The 25,998-nt window shown below is 35.4% G+C and overlaps 1 protein-coding gene across 1 annotated transcript; it reads right to left on the bottom strand.

Annotated features, from left to right (window-relative positions):
- Positions 1-10,062: 10,062 nt before the first annotated feature.
- LOC149246421 (cysteine-rich receptor-like protein kinase 44) lies at positions 10,063-25,124 on the bottom strand. Its single transcript, XM_089457912.1, has 9 exons — positions 24,693-25,124; positions 24,493-24,568; positions 23,845-24,375; positions 20,818-20,948; positions 20,493-20,700; positions 20,163-20,397; positions 18,371-18,506; positions 17,973-18,185; positions 10,063-10,491 (listed from the first exon to the last, which is right to left on the bottom strand). The coding sequence occupies exons 1-9, from the start codon at positions 24,729-24,731 to the stop codon at positions 10,411-10,413; spliced, it is 1,650 nt and encodes a 549-aa protein (XP_089314038.1). The 5' UTR covers positions 24,732-25,124; the 3' UTR covers positions 10,063-10,410.
- Positions 25,125-25,998: the final 874 nt, after the last annotated feature.

The following is a 25,998-nucleotide window of genomic DNA, read 5'->3' as shown; positions in this document are numbered from 1 at the left end:
ATTTGCTGTGAAAGGACATGAACATAAAGTATGCAAACTTGTGAATTCCTTGTATGGCCTCAACCAAGCACTCCGAGCCTGGTATGAAAAACTAACCGAGCATCTTCTGAAACTCAATTTCAAACATTATGATCTTGATGTTGCAACTTTATTTGTCAAGAAAGTTGGTAAAATAGTTGTATATCTTGTGATATATGTAGATTATCTTTTGATGACAGGGAACAATGCAAGCTAAATTGCATCCATAAAGAAGGAATTGGGGAAAAGTTTTGAAATGACTAATTTGGTTTATGTTCATTGCTATCTTGGTATTGAAGTAACCCAACATCCGAAGTCCATATTTCTTTCTGAAAAGAAATACATTGGAGATCTGTTGAACAGGTTTGGCATGACAAAATGCAATCCTCTTACCACTCCAATGGAACAAAACTTAAAGCTCACATCTATTGAAGGAAAAGAATTTGAGGATGCAATAAAGTATAGACAGCTTATAGGAAGTCTCAACTAGCTAACTACTAGTAGACCAGACATTTCGTTTGTTGATGGAATCCTCTCTAGGTTTATGCAAAAGCCTTGTGAGGGACATTAGTTTGCTGCAAAAAGAGTTCTAAAGTACTTGAAGGGAACTCAAGATTTTGGAATCAAGTATACACAAGTGGACGACTTTAGCTTGATTGGATACTTTGATTGAAACTTCGATGGAGACAAAGAAACCGGGGTATCTACTTCAGGATATGCTATGAGTCTTGGATCAGGAGCTGTCTCCTGGAGATCACGCAAACAATCAGTTCCAGCATATTCCACAACAAAAGCAGAATACGTGGCAGCAGCTGAAGCAATAAAAGAAATTGTGTGGCTCAGGAAAATTCTTGAAGATTTGCAAATAAAACAAGTACAATCAACTCCACTCATGATTGACAATACCTCTGCAATAAAGTTGGCCAAGAACCCAAAGTTCCATGATTGAACGAAGCACATCAATACTAAATATCATCTGATTTGACATCATGTTGAGGCCAAAACAATCCATCTCTGTCATTATTCCACTAATGAGCAAATTGCAGACATCTTCACCAAAGCGCTTGGACGAGAAAAACTTGAACAATTCAGAATGATGCTTGGACTCACCAACATCCCCTCAGATTAAGTGGGGGAATGTTGACACCTAATCATCAGGATTGGGTGAACATAATGTAAATAAATAAATAAGTAATGTGAACAGTCCTCGGGAGATGAAGTGAACAATGTCTCCCTCATGTATATAATGAATACCAACCTGAAGGAATAGGCATACGAATCAATTTTGCTTTGAGGAGTTATTACCTGGCCTGACAAGTACCATGGCCCGACTTTCGCTACCAATTTCTAGCAAGAATTTGTTTCTGACTCTAGAGCCCTCAATTAAATCTTATGCCTATCACCCCTACATTGATGGTAAAACTGAAGCTATAAACAATTTCTCTGAAGCATATTTGAGGTGATTTACTTTAGGAAAACAATCCTAATGGGTTCAATATTTATCTTTAGTACAATGATGGTACAATACAAGTTATTATAGTTCCACTTAAATGACCCCCTTTAAGGTTGTCTATGGCCAAAATACCCCATTCTTTCTTACACAAAGTATCTACAATGTAGGAGGCAGACAAAACTATCATATATTTGGCCAACATTCTTTGCACTCTCAAGGATAATTTGATCATGACTCGAATAGGATGAAATCACAGTTTTATCAGCATTGTTCCTTCCAAACATCATTTTGAAGTAGGGGATCAAGTTTTCTTTCATTTGAAACTTTATAAGAAGACCTCCCTTAAATAAAATATCCACCACAAGCTTGCTCTTGAGTTTTATGGACCTATAAGGCCCTCAAATGTATTGGGCTAATGAATTACAAATTAGAATTCCATGAAACTATAAAATTCGTCCAATCTTTCGCATATACTAATTAAGGCAAGTGTCAAAACTAATTTTCGTATTCAAACTAACATTTGAAAACTAGATGAAAAATGTTTCATTTGGTTACCACTAGATGCCATCCTTGAGAAAAGAGAGAGCCATCTCTACTAGTGCACTATCTAAAATATCTTGATACAGTGGAATGATACACCATCTAAGGATGCCACAGGAACTAAAGAGATCCTTTAGTGTTTCTCTCATCTCGATCCTTGATGACAATGACACTTTATAGTGGGTGGCATGTTAAGGTTTAAACCCAACCCCCTAAGCAAGTAGATAGTTTGTTATGTATGGATACCATCTATAGTAAATAAGGCCCATGTAGTAGTGAAAGAAATAATTGTAAGGGGGATTTTTATAAGGTTTCGCCTACTAAAAAAATTTCCTTGTCTAGAATGTTCCTAAGAGGTGGATAATACTATATAAAGAAATATAAAAAATGTAATATGATGTCTTTTGAAGTATATTGTAATCAGATCTATACTCATTAGAGGTTTCCCCCTTAAAGAAGCAAGTGAAAATTGCACTCATCAATAAAGGTATAATATTTTGTGGTATTTTATTTCCTTTATTTCCTATTGATGTTGTAACCTATCACTTCATTGTTAGTTTGGGTTAATTTTATATTTCTACTCTACATCTTCCAATTTAGTAGTAAAAACCACCACATCTTAGCTTACATAGGTATACACAAACAAATTAAGAAAATCACTAAATAAAAAACCAAAACAATGCTAAAAGAGATTTTGGTTTCAATTATGACTTTTGTATGTCACCATTAGTGGAGGTGACTTGCATTTTTTCTTCTTTCCTTCTTCTATCCAGTCCTCCTTTTGAGATTATAGTGGAGTCGTAGCTTCTATGTGATCGTGTTTCTTTTAAGTGAACTCTTTCATCTCTTCCTTCATTGTATTTGGATGGGGATTTTGTAGCCTCCAATGTTATTTATTCTTCTGCTACTAGTCAGCCTAACTCATCTTATATTGAGGAGTGATTAGAGTAGGTTTGTCTTAATCTTTTTCTTTAAGATTTTGGACCTAGAGTGTCGTAGATGGAGGAAAAAAATTTCTTCTTCCTTAAATGGAGTTCACTTCAGATCTTTCTTCTTCATAAGCAAGAGCCATTAGCAAAGGAGATACCTATGTGATTACTTGATAGACTAGGGTTAGTGTGATCAATCGAGAGTCCTTGCTAATCAAATGGTATGCCTCTATTACTCCAACCACTAGGTGGTATTTCGATAACATTTCCTTGAACACTTAGTGTTTAAGAGATTGACATAATCAGTAATGATGTGCCCTATTTCAAATCATGCTTTGCATCTAAATGTTACTTGTTCATAATCCAACTTTTGAAACATAGTTACCAACTTAACACAAACTCTCTAGAGTTCTTGTTTTTAAGAGGTTGATTTGATGGATGTTTTTACCTCTATTTTAACCATTTTTTATCAAACATAAAATTCCAAAATTTTTCCCTATCATCTATAACGTTGAAAAAATAAAAACCTTAAATCGACCCCCAAGACAAAAAGCAGTGCTACTAGTAACGACTCGTTTTTTTGCAAGGTTGTTTGAAAGTGTGGCCTTGACAATTGGTACCATTGTGAAAAAATACCTCAAAATTGATCTATAAATACCTCAAAATTGATCTATGAATAAAAAAATGGTGCTTCTAATCACACCCACTTTTTTATTTCAAGGTTAAAATTGTAACATGTTTAATATAGTGACCTTGACAACGAATGCCACTATGATCCAAACCTTAAAATTACAACTCAAATCACAATGTGGTGCTACTTGTAACACCCTTTTTTTTATGTTTTCAGCCTTAAATCATTGTGTGTGATGGTTGACATTACCCTTTCTTTCACCAACGCCTTACTTTTTTATGAAAATTATTCCTTCATAGTTATTGTTTTGCATATAGTTTAATTAATAAACATTTTTTTTCCCATTAAAATATGGCAATGTAATTTCAGGTGAAATTATGATTTCTTATTATTCAAAATGTATTTTAGAGTATGTAAATAGATTCAAAGCTTTAAAAATTCGTTAGAGTACTCAAATTTCATAGATTACACAAATCAAACTTACAATTCTAAACAATATTTACTAAATTTCAAACAAACTTTACCTTAAATGTCTATTAATTAGACAATATTATTTCTTTATAACATTATAATATATATATAACAATTATTTTTAAATAGATATTTGTTTCATAATAATCATTATTATTGTACTTGTTGGGAAAAAATATGGCCAAAAAATAAAATCATATATATGTTTTATTTATTTAAATTCATTCCCCATACCATTTGGAGGCGTCACTCATTTGCCCATAGTGTAGGAGGATACAAGAAATATTAAAGAAAGTCCCATTACCAACTCCGGCCTCTGGAGTTTTGGTGTTTGGAATCGAATTGTCACCCATGTTCTGTGTGTGTGGGAACATGTTAAAAAAGTCAATATATGTTTGTGATGCATTAAAATGTTGAATTTGATTGATATAAACTTTAGTTCATGTTAGATTCAAATTTAGTAGAGTGGGATGAAATGGGTGCGTTCGAGGGTGGAAAGGCTATGTTCAGTCGTCTTTTTTTTAATTTGTATTTTGATTTTTTAATTATTTAGTAATTTTTTAATCTCAAAAATTAACAATTGGGTCAGGTTCATACTCACGTGACATGACGTCGATTCCGACCACCTATGTCACAAGGTTCGTCGAACTTTAACCTTGAGGTTTGAATTTTGGTGAACCTTGAAAAATTTTTGAGGTTCAACGAACCTCATAACCATTGACCAAGTCCATAGATCAAAAATCATAGCCTCATGTCACAACTCAAGCTTGTAATTTATCCTAACAGTTCCCATGTCTATGATAACATTTTTTATTTTTACTGATGTTGATATTTTACTATTTTATCCTATAATTCATTATATATATAGACAAACCTAATGCCAACCTCATCTGAACCTCATCAAAAATCTCAAACTCAAACTGAATCTAATCATTGTCGAACCTGAACTCGAACCCAAACCATGTGACATTGTTGACCACTACAAATATAGCTATGAGGCCTTTGACAATCCCCCTCTTCATAGACTACTCTAAGGGGATTTGAATCTTGGATATATTAGTTTACATGATACTTCATATCATGGTGATTGCCAATTAAATTGCCCCTAGACATTTTTTAATCAAATAATTAATATTTAATATTTCTTTTAAAATTATAATTGTTTTGATATTTATTTTGTATTTTAAAAAGGAAATTTAATGAAGCAAAGGAATATGTCATTCATATATATCTCTTTTTATTCTTTTAATATTTGAAATGTATTTTATGTTCTTTTTCCCCTTTCTCTTTTTATGATTTTGTTTACAAAATTAAGGCTTCTATGTTATGGTTTAAATTTTGTTGTAATTTTAAGCTCAAAAAACAGAGGGAGGTGTTATTGGTGGTGTAATTTTCCATTTCATGGGTTCATTTTAATATTTTGTTGTAAAAGTATTGGTTATCAAGTACGTGGGTCTCAAAAGTGTTGCAATTTTGATGATGGAAAAATATGTGAAAATTTGTTTGAAGTGCCACTGTTTGATTCTAGGGTTGATTTTAAGTTTTTGATGTAACAATGCAAGTTGTTGTTATCCTTTCAAATATGTAATTTTGACCTCAAAAAGAAAAAAAGTGATTTTATTGGTGTAGAACTTTTATTTAGCAGTTGGTTTTAATGTCTTTGTTGGTGATAATATGAAGTTCGTAGGAGTATGGTTGCAAAAGGCAGCGTTATTAGAAGCACCATTTTTTCATTCAAATGTTGATGTTGCTACTTTTGATCCAAACGTAAGGGATTTTAGAGTTACAAATCTCGTTTTGAGGTCATAGTTCTCATCAAGTCGATAACCATATTTTGAGTCTTTATATATTTTTTGACAAATAACTTGCTTTGTTTTCCCAAAAAGTCCTTAGTAAAATCCATGTCCACATATTTGCGATATGTCAATGCTCTATTATTTCACTTCTAAGACAAAAAATTTCTAGAGTGTTTCCAATATAACTTAGGGAATAGTAATCCTAGAAATATAAAGGAATGTTAGATAATCTTTACCCATATAGATGTTGAAAAGAGTGAGTCCTAAGAGGGATCATATGTTGGAGTCCAAGGCTTCATACAGAGTTCAAATTTCCCCAAAACCAATGACTAAAGTTGATGACCCTATCTCTATCCATTGTTAGGTCAAATATTACTATGACGAAGCCTTTAACACAAGGATAGATTCTAAGCTTCTTCCTTCATATTTAGTTTCTAAGAGCATAAAAGCACTAGAAAATCCACTAACAGAGGTTCGTAAGCATAGACGAAAGAACAATGAATTTGCATGTCAAACCATTATCTCTTTATAATGTTTCTTGCTCTATTATCTCTTTAGTTATAGCAATAGATGTCACTAAAGTTTCATTGACCATGTGAAGTGGAGAGTTTTGGAGTTCATTAGGGTCCCCTGTTCTTCAAAACAACTTTACAATAAATTTTAAAGGCCACAGGGGCTTCACCTTGTTGACCAATATCTTATCGCATTCATTTATAAAGGAGGTTTTTAAATTGTAAAAAATAGAATCAATATATTATCAAAGGCTATAAAAATGGGTATCCAGTGAAAATAGGGAATATACATTCAAAATAAGAGTTATTTTTATTAGAGACATGTATTAGGAAAGGGTACAATAAAAAGATTTTGGGAAGCTTTTATCAATATTTAGAGCAATTAGAGATATTTTTTAATATTCCATGAACACAAGTATAAGTTTAACTAAGTAGAGACCTTATAAAACAAACTTGCTTTATTGATAACCAAAATAATTTTGGGATCCATTTTTCGATACTGGTTCATATACGGAAAGGAGTGATGGTGGGTGTTCGAGTGATTAGGGTTTCGGAAGGTCCTTTATGTGCCTCCGCTGCTCCCAAAGATCAGCTTTGTTTTGGAACGGCTTGGTGCCTGGCCGCTGGGTTCACAGAGCTCGATTCTCCCCTTTGGTTTCGGCCCGGATCCTTTGCTGGAAAGGAGTATCATGGTTCGAATCAAAGCAAACAGAGACCGGAGGTTTTCTCTCCCTTCTTGGCTCAGGTCGTTTTTCTCAGGGCGGATCTGGGCACCTTTCCTCATTGCCCTGGGCGTTTTGGTTCAAATCAACCGGACCTTACCCAGTTTCGGGTAGTTGCGCTCTCCTCCGCGGGTGTTTCGCCCTGGCTAGGCAGCTTTGTCTGCGTCTATAGGAAAAAGATGTGGCTGATTGTTCCTCTGCCCCCATTCGGTATGCCGCGGGCCCGATCTGCCGCTTTCTGGCAGTATTTTAAAAGTTTGGTTAAAGACCAAGTATGGAGTGGGAGCTTGGTTCTGGGTTCTCAGTAGTTTGAGGCTCCTCTGTTCACCTTCACGCAAATTTGGGCGGTTGCCATCTCGACAGCGAAGAAATTTTTGCTCTGGACTCCCCTTTCCAAGATCTCCTTTCGTCGATAGGTCTGGGTCCCCCTGACTCTTACAGGGCCTCCAGATCCTTTAAATGAATGTCGGAGAATCGACCATGGCAAGCCAGCTCCCCTTCTTGTACTGGAGAATCAACTAGCAGAAGGATCCAGGCAAAAAACAAAATTAGCAATAAAGGATTCTGGTCTTGAAGCGATACAAATCTTCATCAGAACCCTGTCAGGGAATACGATCTGCAAGCAAATAAGAACAGGGATGCTGATAAAAAACTTAAAGGACGAAATACAAGAATTATTAGGCATATCAGCAAGCCTGCTGAGCTTGGTTTATGCAGGACACATTTTACAGGAAAAATTTACAGTGCAGCACTATGGAGTAGTGAGAGATTCAACTATTTTTCTGAGCATGAGGCTGAGAGGTGGAAGTTTCGGATCTAGCTCAAAGGGCACAGGTTCATTCAAGGATGCTGTCAAAGGAAAAGGGGAAGCCACCAACAAGCCAGCACCACCACAAGATCTGCCTGGTCCTTATATAGTGGAGCAAAGTAAGCAGACACCAGTTTTGACAATCAATATGCCTGAGGTAAACAACTTTCATGCTGATTTCTCTTCTTTGGCAGTCATTTGCAGATTCAATGGCTTTTGGCCTAAAACATATGCTTTATGGCATTGGATCGTTTCCACATGGTCAGCAAACTGTGACATCCATTTATGCTCCAAAGGATTTTTTATTATAAAATTCGACTCAGATGAGGAAAAAGACCATGTTCTCCATGAGGGGCCATGGTTCTCGGGCAATGCAGGGCTCTTCACGACCCCCTGATTCCCGGGTTTTGACCCCTCCTCTACGGTGGTCTCCAAAATGTCGGTCTGGGTTAGGTTACATAACTTCCCGCTTCATTTTTAGCTTCCCAAAGTTTTTGAAGCAATGGGGAATGCAATAGGCAAATACATCAAGCAAGATGTGGAAAGAATTGCTAGATGCATACATACTTTTGCCAGAATCTGTGTCGAAGTTGACCTCAGTCAAGGGCTACCTGACAGCATCATTCTGATCCATAACAACTCCCAGTGGAAACAACCACTAGATTACGAAAACATGGCCTTCAAGTGCCGAGGCTGTCAACAGACAGGTCACCTCCGTAATAATTGTCCTCAAGTCAAAAGAGAAAACAGAAGGAATAAGAAACAAGCAAAAAAACCAAGAGGCTGGCAACACACAGAGAACCCAGAAGAAGAAACAGAAGACGAGGAGGCAGATAACCCTCACCTGGTCATGACGATGATCCAATTGGGGGCGAAGCCACAGCTTCCTCCCCCATAACAACTAATCAAGTTCACATGTCGCCAGAATCCGATAAAATGGCAGCTCAAGGAATGCTGGCCTCTTTGTCGAAGAAAAATCCAGTTCTTGAGGACAATAGCGGGGCTCCAGAACACTTCGATTCAGATAAGGATGCTCCTTGTATTGTGGAGGATTCCTCTCTTGTCCTTATTTCATCCTCTCCAACTCAAGGGGAGTGGCGAAAGGTTGAGAAGAAAAAGGGGAGAAAATCATAATTTCCCTCCCTCTTTGTGTATTATTTCTTTCGGTCTCTTTCTCTTATCTATCTCTTCTATTTTTTCTTGTCCTCCAGCTGAGGCTGTTGTGCTGGTTCTTCGTCAACCAGTTGAGGATGTTGAGCTGGTCTTTGTTAACCAGCTGAGACTCTTTTCTTCTACCTTTTTTAAGGCAAAGAACGAGTCTTTCGGAATGCTCTGCATATACTTTGTAACTCTCTATTTTTATTAATGGATGGTTCGCTTTTTCCTGTGGAAAAAAAAAAACCAAAATAATTTTGGATGATATGAAAGCTATAAACAACTTTTGGAATTAAAAAACAACTTTATGATTATTAAGGAGATTATCTATAAAGTTACAATAACTAATGCACTAGAAGAGAAAAAAATAAAAATAGCACTTTAAACTAATACCACACATACCATTCTCTACATTGGCTAAACACTTTAAATGAGTAACAAACATGTCATTTTCTATATTGGCTAAAAGCTAATACCAAACATACCATTCTCTATATTGACTAAACACTTTAAACTAGTAACAAACATGCCATTCTCTATATTGGCTAAACTTTTGGAATAAAAAAAACAACTTTACGATTATTAAGGAGATCTATAAAGTTACAATAACTAATGCACTCAGAGAGAAAAAATAATATAGCACTTTAAACTAATACCAAACATACCATTCTCTACCTTGGCTAACACTTTAAACTAGTAACAAACATGCCATTCTCTATATTGGCTAAACGCTAATACCAAACATACCATTCTCTATATTAACTAAACACCTTAAACTAGTAACAAACATGCCATTCTCTATATTGACTAAAAGCTAATACCAAACATACCATTCTCTATATTAACTATACCATTGTCTATATTAGCTAAACACTTTAAACTAGTAACAAACATGTAAAGAATTGACTAAACGCTAAGGCTAACCGTAAATGCCACCCTCCCTATCTAACCTCCTAGAGATATGGAGCAACATTTTTCTTTTCCTATCCAAACCTTTTCTCATTTTATCTAAACTAATTAAACCAAATAACTTAATATACCACCATTTTGCATTTAAATTAAAATTATATGTATGTTCCAAAATCTCTTCTTCTTGGATAGACATTTTAAACCTAACCACAAAATGCTTTGTGCAAATAAACGCACGAAATCGACCGCTAAAATGTAACCATTTCACGAAACTGTTCAGATTTTCTATAACGTGCCCGTTCAATAAAATCACTATCAACAAATAATAAATAGAGGGCTGCGTAAACAGAAGTGTTCAGTTTTATGTAATTGCATTTATACTCCACTCCTGGATCTTTCAGTCTTAATTGAATTACACAGCATCAATTTTCACATTCTAGGCTCGCCATTTTCCACCACCTTGCTGTCACATGGCTCCATCCACAGGGTTCACTTTTCTGCTTCGCACATTAGAGCGCTTCACTTTTCTCCTTCGCACATTAGAGCCCTGGATTTACAAACATTTGGAGGTGAAAGAAATCAGATCACCATTCAAATGATTGTATTTGTATAAACCATCCAAGCATGAACGCACAGAGTTCTCCTTGTAGAATCAGTGACAACAGCGGAACGGAAAAGAGAAAAAGCATTAAAATGCAGATGTAAAAGCTTAACAGATGAATTCTAAAGTTGCTTGGTGATCATAAATTTATTTCACCTGCAAGGCTATGAGAGAACAGGGTTTGCATTGAAGCCTGGAGTTTCTCCTGCATGTGGTAGACATTCACAACTTCCCGCCGTTTTGGTTCTTCATTAACCTCATTTATGAGGACACCAGCAAACCTTTAAATATTTTATAAAGCTGTATTCTAACCCAGGATAGTTTTTGCCCCGAAACCATGGAAATTCTGGAAGTATTTTATTAAAATATATGTGAAGTTTTTGGAAATAGGAATAGAAGTTTCAAAATTTTGGGTGCCCAAGGGTTTTTGATGGTGTAAAATAAATAAGATTTAAACATTTTTACTATCAAATTTTTTAGGAAAAATAAAAAAGAGCTAGCTAAATTTACTAACCATGTGACAATTCTGAATTTACTAACCATGTGAAAATTCTGTTTTATAGTAGTATTTTTTTTCAAAAATCCATAAATGTTTGAATTAATTTTTACCTTAGAAATAAATTCAACATCATCAAAAAATAACTACCCAAAATTTTAAAACTTACAGTTGTAATTCCAAAAATTCCAACCTTATTTTTTCAAAAATCATAATGAAATTTCTATTGCTTTCCTGGTAAAAATCATCTGCTGGTTAGACTACTAGTTTTTTAAAAGCAAAATCTCTACACAAATTTGCTACAGATTCAGCATATATCCCTAAATTTATAATAACTACCCAAAATTTTAAAACTTACAGTTGTAATTCCAAAAATTCCAACCTTATTTTTTCAAAAATCATAATGAAATTTCTATTGCTTTCCTGGTAAAAATCATCTGCTGGTTAGACTACTAGTTTTTTAAAAGCAAAATCATCTGCTGGTTAGACTACTAGTTTTTTAAAAGCAAAATCTCTACACAAATTTGCTACAGATTCAGCATATATCCCTAAATTTATGACTGCTCCATGCTTTACTGCGTAAAACCAAAACTCTTAACTAAACCTGATAAAGATATGCGGAATTACTAAATTTTCAGAGTTATTACTTTTATTTACCCCTCTTAAGTTTTACCTTTTGCCCAACCCTCTTCGCCAAAAGCTCGAAACTGATAATTCGTTAAAACGCAGTGTTATCACCATTTTGACTGTGGGAAACACAAAACAATCAAATACAGTTTCACAATGTCACATCGTTAGGGTTTTGAGTGGGGCAATGATTAAGTTTAAATTTTTTTATGGGGTTTTGATGAGTGTTTTTATATATATATATAGATATAGATATAGATATAATTAATGAATTATAGAATAAAATAATAAGAAATCAATATTAGTAAATACTAAAAATGTTATTATAGACATAAAAATTGTAAAGATAAATTATTAGTAAATATTAAAAATATTATTACAGATATAAAAATTGTAAAGATAAATTATAAGTTTGAAATAAATTATAAGTTTGAATTGTGGTATGAAGTTATAAGTTTTAATGGGTAAATTTGATCATAACTAATTTAAAAAAAAATTACCCATATTAAAACCTCAAGATTAAAGTTCCAGCTAATCCTCACTTGACAACATACTCCTTTCTTTAAGGAAAAAATGTTGGAATGTTAATTCCAACTGCAGGTTGCAAACACCGTGCAGGCGGAGGTGGACAATACGGCAGCACCCAAAACCGCCGGAGCAAAACCAAAAACCACCTTGAGGGATATCGGACCGCTTTCGCGTGAAAGTGGTTTCCGTATTTTTGAGCCCGATATAATATAGTGTTGTCGCGTGGCTCTCACCATACGTAAGCAAGTCTGACATTCTCGGGTGCTATTGTTCAGTCATGTAATGGTTCCCGATATCTCTGTCCACGTCCGATGCAGCTCATCGATCTCCGCCGTCCATCGTTTCAACTTGCATACGAGCCAGCATTTAAAGCCTTTCGTGGAGTAAAGCTGAAGTTTGGTTGACTGCCCATAATAACTTAATGCATTAATTGTTACCTTAGAGAATAGATAAGAGTCTTTAATTTTTATTTTTTTATACGCACGAAGGTATGGTGAATTTAAAGAAAGGCATGGTCATTTTGTTATTATACTCACGCAATGTAATATTCAAAAATATAGGACCTCGTGCATTATGTAATTGTTTTGGTTAACTTTTTGTGAAGTGACTCGAGGTTTGCACGGTAGTGCAATACTTGAATGAAAAAACAAAACAGAGATGAGCATTGTATAATGCAAGGAGCGAATATCGCACAGCAGTGCGTAGAAGTAGTGTGAGAGTGAAAATGTATGCACAGCAGTGCGAGTTCGTGAAGAGAACAGGGGAGCGCATATGTTGGATGAGTTTTTTTTTGTGTGAAGAAAATTGTGTGTTTTGCACAGCAATGCATTATGTAATAAAACAAGCATAAATCCCATGTGTCGGGTGAGCAACACAATTTTTCTTGCAGCGTATGTAATTTGTCTTTTACAGTAGTATGTGTAAAAATACTTTTTACACCAGTAAATGTAAAAAGGAGTTTTACAGCAGTAAACCCAACACAGTAAAATCTCAGGTGGAGATAGAGTTTTGAATGAATTATTTTTGGTGAATCCCTCTCAGCAAAGAGGATGAAGTTTGTAACAGGCATTTTGTTTTAATGAATAGAAATGTTTTTATGGCTATGTAATACTCTGTTCTGAGAATTTTTATTAAAAGGCTTCCCTGTGCAAAAGATCCTGTGGCAGAAGGAAACAGAGCATTGCCTCTGTGTGTGTGTTTGATTTTTTTTGTTTTTGGGATTTTACCAGAAAAATCCCCAACAGTGGTATCAAAGCTGGTCCAGGCTCTTTGATGGTGACATAGTAGGTTCAGGCTCTTTGAAGTGTCAAAGAAGCTGAAGGAAAGACTCTTGTTGCAGCAGCAGTAAAACTTCTCCAGCAGTGTGAAGTCTCAGGCAAAAGAACCCAGGTATTCCTCAAAGTTTTTTTTCTGTGTTGTTGTTGAAGAAACAGTGAGTCATTTTAAAAACATAGTTAAGTATTTTGGACTATAGTTAAGAATGGCAAGGTCAAGGAAGAAAGTGTCCAAATCCCCTAAGGTTGTGTCTCCCTCTTCTATTAAAATAGAAGACAATCTATTTGAAAGAATTCTATTTGAGGCTTCAAAGTTTAATGGAAATTTTGATATGTGGGAAATAAAAATGAGGGTTGTCTTACAGTCTCAAGGGATTGAAATCTGGGAATCAGTGGTTGATGATAGCAAGAAGGATAAAGAATCCATGGCGTATGATGCACATGGAGCAAAGACTATCTTGGATGGACTGCCTGATTCTGTAAAAAAGAATCTAGGAAAATATTCATCAGCAAAGGATATATGGGACAGACTGCATGACCTTCATGCAAAGGGAGCACTGACCATGACAATCAGTCAAGAAGAAAATTCTGAACCCATCATAGAAACTGAATGTGAGAAGGTTGACCTCATCAAGCTTCAAGTAAAAGAAAGGGATGAAGAGCTTGCCAAGCTTAAGAAGGAGCTTGATCAATGCAAGAGGAAACATCATGAAGAAGTCATATCCATGACAAATCAGCTGAATGAAGCAAAGAAGCAGGAAGACGCCTTGTCAAGTCAACTTGAACAAAGGCACAAGAGAGTGAACAAGCTTGTAGAAGAGATTGGACAGTACAAGGTAGAGGTCTCCTCCCTTAAGTCTGAATTACAAGAAGCCAGGAAGCAGGCACAAGGAGTTGAAAAAAAATGGAGTGCAGTCAAGCAGAAATCTCCAAAATGAAGTCAGAAATTATCTCCCTTAAAATAGTAGCAGCTGAAGCTACTCGTAGCAAGGAAGAAACTGATGAACAACTTACAAAGAAGAATAATGAGTGTGAAAGATTGGAAGAAGAGATTGTCCTCCTCGGGAAAAAGGTTGAAGGGATGAACAAAATCATGAAGAGCTCTCAAGCCTTGGATGACATGCTCAGCTATCACAGATCCCCATCTGATAAATCAGGACTTGGGTATGTAGGTGAACCATCAAACAAGAATGAAAATGTTTAAGCAAAGGAGATGTGAAGAAGCCAGAAAGAAATGGTGATGCTCCTAGTTCCAGCAAAGGCAAGGAGAATGATCATGGGTACAATAGAAGAAATCCTACTCCAAGCAGAAAATCAGCTCCAAGAAGAAATGTAGCTGATGTCAAAGAGGTAAGAGGTAATGGTTATCATCAAAGGATCTCAAGGCAGCAAGGCTTCAGAAGTACATCAAGGAAACCTCCATCTCCCAGGTACCAAAGTTCATTTTATGGTTATTGTTACTCTTGTTCAAAATTTGGTCATATGGCAAAAGACTGTAGAGTATTTCATAGAGATAGATGTTGTAGTCTCCGACAATCTCCAAGAAATAACTTTATGAGAAGAAATCATGAATTCTTATTCATGAACAATGTAGAATGTTTTAAGTGTCATAACATTGGGCATATGGCACGTGACTGTAACTTAAGATGGGCTCCTATGCAAGCTAGACCCACACAAAAGAAGAAAGTTACACAAGTATGGAGAAGGAAAGAAATACAGTCTGAAAGCCCCTTGAGCTCCCTAGTTGATCTAAGTTTCTTTTGAGAAAACTTTGCTGAAAAAAGACAATGCATACATTAAAGGGGAGCCTGTAATTTTTTATCATAATTGCTGAACTGTTTTAACAATCATTCTTTGATGAAGATCTTGTTATAGGGGAGAGATATGGAATTAAATCTTCCATAAAAGCAGAGAAGAAAAGTCTGCAGGGCATGGAGACTGCGTGGAGGATGTATTGTAGCGCAGCAGAGCGCAAATGAAACTTTTTTTTGTTTGTTGTTAATCCCTCTGAAATGTAATACGCAGCGGTGTTGGAATTTTTTTTTATCGCATATGCAATGCAATATGCACAGAAGTGCGGAGAAGAAAAAGGGGCAGCATTGAATATGAAAAATGCAGCAGCATGAAAAATTTTTTTGTTAAAAAAAACGAAATGTAATGGGCAGCAGCGCATGTAAAAGAAATTTTTCTTTACAGCAGTAATTGTAAGTGTAGTGAGTGTGTTGTTTGCATCAGAAATGCAAGTGAGACACAGCATAAGTACGATTGTAATCAATTGCAGAGGCAACGCAACAGCGAGTAAAAACTCAGGGGAGACATACTCTATGGTTATGGGTATGGACAACAGTGAATAAGAAAAAGGCAGCAGCGTGATGGCAAGAAGGAGAAGCACAATAGTGTGAAGAAAATGAAGCCAAAGCTAAGAGAGAATGAAGAAATGTGTTTTTACACAGCAGTGAAAAGGGCAACCATGAAGAGAAAGGGAAGGCGCAGCAACGCATATGTAAGAATTTTTTATTAACGCACAACAATGCAGAGTTTGCAAAGAAATGTAAGTGAAGTGCAGCAACACAATAACAAGTATTGAAACGCACAGCAGTGCAGGTGTAGACGCAGTAGCGTGGAGCAGACACAGCAGTGTGGGGTAGACGCAGCAAATAAGATGGCACAACAGTGCAGCAGAGAATATGCAGCAGCATAAAAGAACAATGTACTGGGTATGCACAACAGTGAAATGAATGTTTTGTTTTGGAACTTGAAGCAGTCATTTGGTGAAACCCTCTGATAAAGAGGAAGGTGCTTTTCAGCACAATGTCATGGTGAATCCCTCAGTCAAGAGGAAGATGCTTTTCAGCATAGTGTGGTAAATCCCTCTGTCAAGAGGAAGATGCTTTTTAGCATACACCGGTGAATCCCTCTATCATGAGGAAGGTGCTCTTCAGCACAATCTCAAGTGAATCCCTCTGTCATGAGGAAGGTGCTCTTTAGCACAATCACACGTGAAACCCTCTATTAAGAGGAAGACTATTTTGTTGTTTGTGGAACTGCAAGTGAAGCAGTGTTGGTGAATCCCTCTATATGAGGAAGATATTTTTGTAACAGCAGTTGGTGAATCCCTCTATGTGAGGAAGATGTATTTGTAACAGCAGTGTTGGTGAATCCCTCTATGTGAGGAAGTGTTTGGGTATGATTGAATGCCCAGCAGTTGAAATTAAAGGGGAGTGTTGGAATGTTAATTCCAACTGCAGGTTGCAAACACCGTGCAGGCGGACGTGGACAATACGGCAGCACCCAAAACCGCCGGAGCAAAACCAAAAACCACCTTGAGGGCTATCGGACCACTTTTGCGTGAAAGTGGTTTCCGTAATTTTGAGCCCGATATAATATAGTGCTGCCACGTGGCTCTCACCATACGTAAGCAAGTCTGACATTCTCGGGTGCTATTGTTCAGTCATGTAATGGTTCCCGATATCTCCGTCCACCGTCCGATGCAGCTCATCGATCTCCGCCGTCCATCGTTTCAACTTGCATACGAGCCAGCGTTTAAAGCCTTGCGTGGAGTAAAGCTGAAGTTTGGTTGACTGCCGATAATAACTTAATGCATTAATTGTTACCGTAGAGAATAGATAAGAGTCTTTAATTTTAAATTTTTTTTTATAGGCACGAAGGTCTGGTGAATTTAAAGAAAGGCATGGTCATTTTGTTATTATACTCACGCAATGTAATATCCAAAAATATAGGAGCTCGTGCATTATGTAATTGTTTTGGTTGACTTTTTGTGAAGTGAATGAAAAACAAAACACAGATGAGCATTGTATAATGCAAGGAGCGAATATCGCACAGCAGTGCGTAGAAGTAGTGTGAGAGTGAAAATGTATGCACAGCAGTGCGAGTGAAGAGAACAGGGGATAATTGTGTGTTTTGCACAGCAGTGCATTATGTAATGAAATAAGCATAAATCCCATGTGTCGGGTGAGCAACACATAATTTTTCTTGCAGCCTATGTAATTTGTCTTTTATAGTACTATGTGTAAAAATACTTTTTACACCACTAAATGTAAAAAGGGGTTTTACAGCAGTAAACCCAGCACAGTAAAATCTCAGGTGGAGACAGAGTTTTGAATGAATTATTTTTTGTGAATCCCTCTTAGCAAGAGAATGAAGTTTGTAACAGGCATTTTGTTTTAATGAATAGAAATGTTTTTATGGCTATGTAATACTCTGTTATGAGAATTTTTATTAAAAACTTCCGTGTGCAAAAGATCCTGTGGCAGAAGAAAACAGAGCATTGACTCTGTGTATGTTTGATTTTTTTTGTTTTTGAGATTTTACCAGAAAAATCCCCAACAAAAAAAACAACATACCCCTATAAATAAAACTCCATTGGTGTCCGAGGAAAATTATCTCTATCTTTGCTTTCTTAAACATAAATATAACCCATCAAATTTCATATGTGTAACCAAAAGAGTCAGAAATGATAGATTAGATGGAGAATGTGATACCGGTGGATTTGTTGGAACTGGTAGTATCAGAGAAGTTGAAAGCATCGCAGTAACTTCTGACATTGGTGGACGACGCAATGAATCCTCCTGTGTACACAAAAGACCAACCTGAATGCATCTCGAGGCCTTCTCCTTATCACATGTTTTAATTATTGTTGGATCAATCGTCCGCAAAACATTGTGTGGTTTGCCTGGTTTGTATGAACTCCACACCTGCATTTTTCATTTAATTTAGTTTATTGATAAAATAAGTATACATTTAGTTTATTGATAAAATAAGTATACATTTCAACAGATGAGGAATTCGTATCAAAATAGATCAGTGAAATCCGTTATCTCATGGTTCGGCTAAAGATATCCCCTGAGGAAAATACAACAACACTATCAGAGCATCTCACCCATCCTAAAAGCTCCCTCGGTTCAGATGATATCTTTTTTCCCGTGAGAAGTTCCAGGAGAACAATGCCAAAGCTATAGACATCTGTATTTGCAGATAACTGCCCTTCCATAACATACTCTGGTGCCATATACCCTCTGCATATTCAAATTCCAATGGAAGAGATATGTGAGGGAACTTTTAGGAGTTCAGCGATGATTATGTGAAATTTAATTGCAGAAGAAAATGTAGTGCTTGATCTTAGAAGTTAAAAACTAATCAAGAATGGAAATTCAAAAATTTAACAACAATGAAAAAGTAATTACGTCCATAAGCATCTATATTCGAATGGGATGAAGGCTATATATTGAAATTGGAGAGAGGTTTACATAGAATAATGAGAAAATATAATCTTTAAATATCATCGGTCATTTAATCTCTATTGAATCATAAAACAATATTAATTATCATTTTTTATAATATTATAAAAAAATTATTATTAATTATTATGATTTTATAATTATTAAATTATCTATTTTTTATATACATGATAGGAAAATTATTAATTTTTTTTTTTTTTTTAATTTTTATTAGGTAATGTTTAACTATTTTTTTTTTGTCAAACTTGTATTTTTCAAATCTTCATTTTTATTGTTTAAATTTTGTTTTTGAGAATATATATGAATTCAGCATCTTTAAAAACCTATAGGAACTGCAATTCTGGAGAGTTCACTACTCAAATTTGTGATTCCAACAAATTTGGACTAAATTATGGACAAATTTGATTAAAAATAAGTACCTGAAAATCTTCAAAAAGTCTAACAAATAAGTTACTTATCTGATTTAACACTAATGGCCTAGAAAAGATTGCACAGCATAACAAACAGTCAAAATAGTGTACCAGCAATCAAAGAATCATGGAAAAAATCAAATTAAAGTTCTGCAACCATTGATCACCACTTTCCCATTTCACTTTTGTTTTCTCTATCTAACTCCAACAAGTGTCACAGTCTGTTTTAGTTTAGTCTAATTAAGTTGAGCTCAGTTCAGTCTTACTATAGTCATTTATTACTGATATCTCCCATATAATCTTATTTCACTGTTTTGGAATATTGAAAAGAACAATCACTATTCCACTTTTTCTTTTCAATTTTTTTCACTTACAACTAAAAAAATTGCGTGACAAAAGTTATAATAATGAACCAGCAATCAAAGACTCGTGAAAATATAGGCGAATTAGAGTTCTGAATGCGAGATCATGTCACATACCTGCATGGTATTGCACTGACAGTAAACAAGAGTCATGCAAGTGAGGTAAAGGTCGAACAGGTAGGAGTCGATATACGATGGGCAGTGTCTCATAAGGGTTGCTTTTGAGAAAAAATCAACCATGAAAGGGCCATGACATCAGTGACACAAACTCACAAAGGCGGTCTGTGTCATGAAATCTATAAATGAATTCACATAAATTCACACTTAGCATGCTAAAAGGCACTCAGAATTACAGTAGGCAAGGTCTTGGGAGGGTTCCTTTTGAGCAAAAATCAACTATGAAAGGGTCATGACATCAGTGACACAGGCTCACAAAGGGGGTCTGTGTCGCGAACTCTATAAATGAATTCACATAAATTCACACTTAGCATTCTAAAAGGTACTCAGAATTAGATACTGGTCCTATTAGCATTTATTAGCCATTAACTATTTACCTTATATGTACAGGTAGTTTAAAATGTGAACATTTTCCAGATGCATGCATTCTAATTGTTATTAGCTTTTGCCTGTGTGTTCTCTTGAGAATTGTATTAAAAACTTACGGGGTTCCAACAATCCCTGTGCTGACAGCAGTCCTATCTTCAGGGAAAACTTTAGCAGTGCCGAAATCTGCTATCTTAGGAATTAGTTTCTCGTCCAACAAAATATTACTGGTTTTAATATCTCGATGAACAATTCGGGGTTGAGAATCCTCGTGAATATAGGATAGCCCACGAGCTACCCCCAGGATGATGTTGTACCGCTTCTTCCAATCAAGTTCTTTGCGTTTCTCCGGATCTGTATCCATGCATAAGAGGCCAATTCAACACCGAACTATCTAGATTGATACATTACTGGTTTTTATCTTGATATATTAAGTGCAAGTGACTCACCGGATAGCCATGTATCAAGGCTCTTATTCGGTAAGTACTCGTAAACAAGGAACTTTTCTGATCCCTGTGCACAGCAGCCGAGTAGATTCACTACATTCCGATGCTGAATTTTTGCAAGCAGCTTTTCATTCATAAATTCCTTCCTTCCTTGCCTAGATTTTGACGACAGCTTCTTCACAGCTATTTGTTTTCCGTCTTGGGTAGTTCCCTGAGAGATTCAGACAAATGCTCAGTATGAAAGATTTTGTAAAATAAATCTTAATATATATATTATATGCCCGTTTTCTATGTAAACCAGTAGAAGCCTTGTGCTAGCCTGTGTTACCTTGTATACAGGTCCAAATCCTCCCTCTCCAATCTTGTTATCAAAATTGTCAGTAGCAGCTACCAGTGCTTCCATCGTAAACACTATTGGACAAATAGTGAATAATGCGTCTTCATCCACTTGCCCATTATCTGTTCGATACAATGAAATATACGCTTTATGAAGTAAGCAGTTTTTGAAGACATTATACGCTTTATGAAGTAAGAAACATTTTTTTGTTATGAGTTTTAGTTATTTCAAAGACGTTTCAATTTAGGTGAAAACATTTTTGATATAACAGTGTGCTTTTATTTTGTTCAAAAATTTATTGTATAAATAATCATTCATTCAACTGCTCTAACTTGAATCTGTAATCATTTGGTAAATCTCTTTTAGAACACTGTAAAGTTCCGTTCTCCAAAATGAACAGAGTATCCATTATTCTAACCTGAATATCTACTGTATTGTAGCTGCGATGATTCATCGTTTATATTTTTATGTCCCAGATAAATGAGATCTATTCCACAGCCCCAAAAGGACTGGGGTGATATAATCAACTCTGTGTACGCCCATGTCACAGTGTATTAATTCTACAGGCCGTAGTATGTAACGGTATAGTAATTCTACTGGCCGTAGTCTGCCTAATTTAAGAGTTTTGGGGTATATGAAAGTTTTGGGGTATATTTTTCATTTGAATTTGTCTAAAATAGGATAGAGATTTGTTAGATGATAAATTTGAGTTCTTAATGAAGATTTTTCAGGGTGTTAAATTTATGTATATATATATTCAAAAAATACATTTTAAATAACAAAATATTATTATTTTACCAAAAATTGCTTTACTTACTAAAAGTTTCAGACAATACCATTTTACAGAATGCTTAGAATATGGTTAACTGAGGCATATCATCTAAACCTGGCTGTAACTAGAGACAACACTCACAATGGCGATACTAGAGGAGCATACCAAATGCATTCATATTGGAGGATATATATTGAGAAAAAAATATATTGACCATATAATAGAGATTAAGAATTTTTATATTAGCAAGTATAAAAATTAGTTAATGGAAAATATAAATAAATATAAAAAATGTTAATAAAAAATTAGATATCAACCATACCTAATAAAATAAGGGTTTATGGTTACTCAAACATATTATGTAAACCTAACTGTAATCATATGCACCTGAATATTTAACCTTAATTCATATAATTAGACAATAGTCATATGCGATATCCATGTTCTGACTGTAAAGCAGAATGCTGTGAATTTATATTGATGGCATATATCCATGTTCTGACTGTAAAGCAGAATACTGTGAATTTATATTGATTTCCCTTTCTCTTGACCATCAGATTTTTAGGATATTCTCAAGTCTGAAATTTTGAATTTCAAGATATTCCCCAATCTGAGATTTTTCAGAGTTGGATCTGCTCATTATAAGAAACAAAATGCCGATTTTGATGCCAAGAGGCGTGAAGACCAATATCAGCGAGGCCAAGAATACGATGCGATTGTGGCCAGTCTCCAATACCCAACATCGACACAGCTTCCATGTTAGAGTTGTCAATCCAACTAGCCATAAATTTAGAGGTTCAATGTATTTCCGAAGGAATTTAGGATGTTCCTCTTGTCATTCCAACTATCCCTATACATAGGGGTATAATGTCATTCGAACTAGCCTAAAATGAGTGGTATAATGCATTTATGTTGAGGAATTTAGGTCAGTAACTAGTTTCGATCTTTGTATATAAAGAGACCAGCTTCTCTGTGTAACTGGGCAAGGGATTGTATTGCTTAGAGGAGCCATACGCCCAGAACTGCTGCGCAGACATGACAGAAGGTATTGTAACTGGGTTGAACGCCATCGTTTGGTTTTGTGTGTCAATTTAGAATAATGGTTTTTTGTAATTTCACCGGGAGTTGTCTATAATGCGATTTTTTGGAGATTCTGGTGACGGAATCTAGCTGAAGAAATTGAGGTTAAATCTTTGATTTGTTGCAGTTAAAATGGTTTTTTAACTGCATATTTGGATTCAGCACCCTGAAAAACCCCTGGGACTCTTTCATTGTGAAGAAACTAGCTATCAAACTTGGGATTCCAATAAATTACTGCGGGAAAAGCTTTAAAAAGTCGCGCTATAAACAACTGCATTTCACCCAGGGGAGTAGGGAAAAGATAGATTATTACTGGTTTGATTAGATCTAATTAGGGTCAATGAGTAGATTGATTGTAATTGGTGTGCAATGGGATGTCTCATTAACTTTAATTTTGAAAACCAGAATTATTTATTTGTTCAAAAAGCTAAGATAAGAACTAATTCAAATCGGTTTCAAAGTGAAAATGAAATTAATTCCCAAAATGTCATGGGAGGAAAGAATTTTTTATTTATGCCGTATTAAATAAAGAAGGTTGAAGATGAAAAGTCTTTTCTGTTGGATTGTTCATTTTTTATTGGAGTAGTCAATGGACGCTGAGGAATTGCCCTAGCAGTCAAAAGTGGCAGGAATCAGGATAAAAAAAACAAAAAAACCTGTAGAGGCAGTGTTTGAATCATATTTTTTATGGTGGAAATGGATTCAGCACCATTAAAAACATTTAGGGCACCTAAAATTTTGAAATTTAAGTACTATAACTTGGATTTACAAAAATCCTTGCCAAATTTTCTCAAAATATGATCCAAATTTCCATGACTTTCAAGGTAAAAAACAATCTTGTTAAACTACTGCATTTTTATTGTCATCCATTTTAAATTTCAAAATATTTACCACACTACCAACATTCTTAACTTCACCATAATTCTTACAATAAAACTTCTCTCACTTCTTTTAAAATATAAAAATAATTCAATTATTAAAAAATCCCCATTAATATTTTACCTACTTAAAATCCTATAAACCATATTAATCTTATAATCATCCTAATAACAAGATTCTCTGAAAATCTTTTCTCCATTATAATGCTGGGAGGAATGCTGTGTACTAGACTCTATTTCCCTATTACTTAGAAACTCCTTTTCAGCTGTGTGAGAAGTATTTTTTACCTTCGTGTCGGCCCGAATTCTGCTCTCTCTGTGTCTTCAGCGTCTTGATCTGCATTTTGCTCTGTGCCACTGGTGCATTTTCATTCGCCTTACCACCTCCAGCGTTACTCGCATTACCAGCTCCACCGTTACCCAGTTTTTGCTCTGTCTGTTGCTTCGGATCGTTGGGCTTCTTCCCCTGCATTTCTCTCTGAGCCAACGCTGTATGTTCTTTCTTATCACCACCGACATCTTTGACTGAACTCTGCTCTCTGTGTCGATTTTGTGTCTTGGCCTCGTTCCTCTGCATTTCTCTCTCAGCCATCGCTGTATGTTCTTTCTTATCAGCACCGACATCTTTGCCTGAATTCTGCTCTCTGCATTGAATCTGTGTCTTGGACTCGTTCTTCTGTTTATTCTGAGTCACTGGCCACAACTCTGTATACTTCCCACATTTCTTCTGCAACTTCTTCAACAAGACATCAGCAGACACCAGTGTTCCCGTAACAGTCGCCTTCTGCTCGCCAGGATCGATACTGACGGTGTGCACACCTGCAACAACAAGCCATATGGTTAGTAAATATTCATAACCAGATTCGAACACGCGACCTGCACTAAAGAAGACAAAACTAATTATGTGCAAACATGCGGTATCGCAACGATTCTTACCATCGATGTCCCCGAGAACTTTCGTGACCTTTTTCTGGCATCCCACGCACGAACAGTAAATCTTCAGAGTCCAAGTCTGCACAAAGGAAATACGACTATTGAAAAAATGCCATTAACTCCCAAACAGATCCCTATGCAGCGCAAAACTACGAGCATGAAATTTATTCTATACAGAATGAAATATTTTTTTTTCAAAACACCTGGATTATAGGATGCTTCAAATCTTTGTATTCTGCCATGCCTCCGGACTCTCAGAGATTCCCAATTTGACTGGGAATCGTAGATCCCCAAACCACTGCGGCTGCTTGGCACAAGCCCTCTTTAAGTACTTGGAGTCACAAGGGAATCCACCTCCACTGGAAAAAACTACTATGTAAGAGAAAATAACAATGCAGAGAGAGTCTCAGTTATATTTTTTTGGATTTTACAAGGTAGAGAAATATAACAATCAGTCTGAGATCATTAGTTCGATGAGTAGTCCAGTAGGTTGAAGCCCTGTGCCAAACTAAGCGAGTTCAATTGTGCTTTGAATCCATGAAGGGCAGGCACCAATAAGTGAGTTCACTAGACATGAGGAAGCTTCCGGTGTGCTGCTAAAAAACAAAAAGAGAAAATGTTGTTTGGTCTTCATCCTTTGGAAATTCCTTGACTCTAATACATCTTTGTAAACTAAAATAAATTTATAAAGTAAACTTTATTATTTTTAATTTTTTAATTTAATTATATTTAACTTTTAAATATTTTAAAATTGGATGGTCTTAGGTGAGTTTTTGGCCATTTCTGTCATATTTCAGTGATTGGATTCTGATTAGATTTTTGTCATTTAAATTGTTATTTTTAATGTATACATTATACAAATTTAATAATTTAAAATTATAATTTTCTACAGTCTCAATCATTCGTTCATTTTGGATGCCTTCTCCTTCACCTAACTCACATGATTAATATCTCCACGTGGCAAAGCATCTCATCCATCCTCAAACTGTAAAGGTGTGCGCTCTTTCTTTCGTGGACGCGAAGCAAAGTATCAAGATGTTTTTTCATCAGAGTTGTCTTGGTGAGAAAGTCTACAAACTTTATAATACTTTCTCCTCTCTTCAAAAGTTGGGAAATTTTTAAAACTATTTTTTATTAATTTGAAAAATGTATGGTGTTATATTATGATTGGAAATGTATGATTGATTATATTATTTTATTAATTTAGGCGTGAAAATATATTTATGAAATTAACTAATTTAATTATAAATATAAATGTTTGTTCACTTGTATTTATGAATTTAATTAATTTAATTATAAATATAAATGTTTTTCTGTTTGGGGTAGTTTAATTGGCAATGGCCGTGGAAATGAAATCTCACACGAAGCTTTGGGGTAGTCCTAGTGAGATCTACCAAGATATGAGAGAGATCAACCAAGACATCACAGAGATCAAATCTGAGGTGCAAACTTCTTTTAAAGTGAGAAGAGATTTAGTCACTCTCTAGGCTTGGTAGATCTAAAATTAAG

Source organism: Pinus tabuliformis, chromosome 7 (assembly GCF_031772625.1).
Source record: "Pinus tabuliformis cultivar Carrire ecotype Pingquan chromosome 7, CPIR1, whole genome shotgun sequence".
Classification (NCBI taxonomy): Eukaryota; Viridiplantae; Streptophyta; class Pinopsida; order Pinales; family Pinaceae; genus Pinus; species Pinus tabuliformis.
Note: the sequence above shows the minus strand (reverse complement) of the source record. Positions and strands in the feature narration are given on the sequence as shown.

Coding starts and splice junctions, on each gene's coding strand:
- LOC149246421 (XM_089457912.1), bottom strand. CDS start 24,731: ATGGCAGAATACAAAGATTTGAAGCATCCTATAATCCAG. Junction 24,376..24,492: donor AGTTCTCGGGGACATCGATG/GTAAGAATCGTT, acceptor TTGTTGTTGCAG/GTGTGCACACCGTCAGTATC. Junction 18,507..20,162: donor ACAGGGATTGTTGGAACCCC/GTAAGTTTTTAA, acceptor TTGAATATGCAG/AGGGTATATGGCACCAGAGT.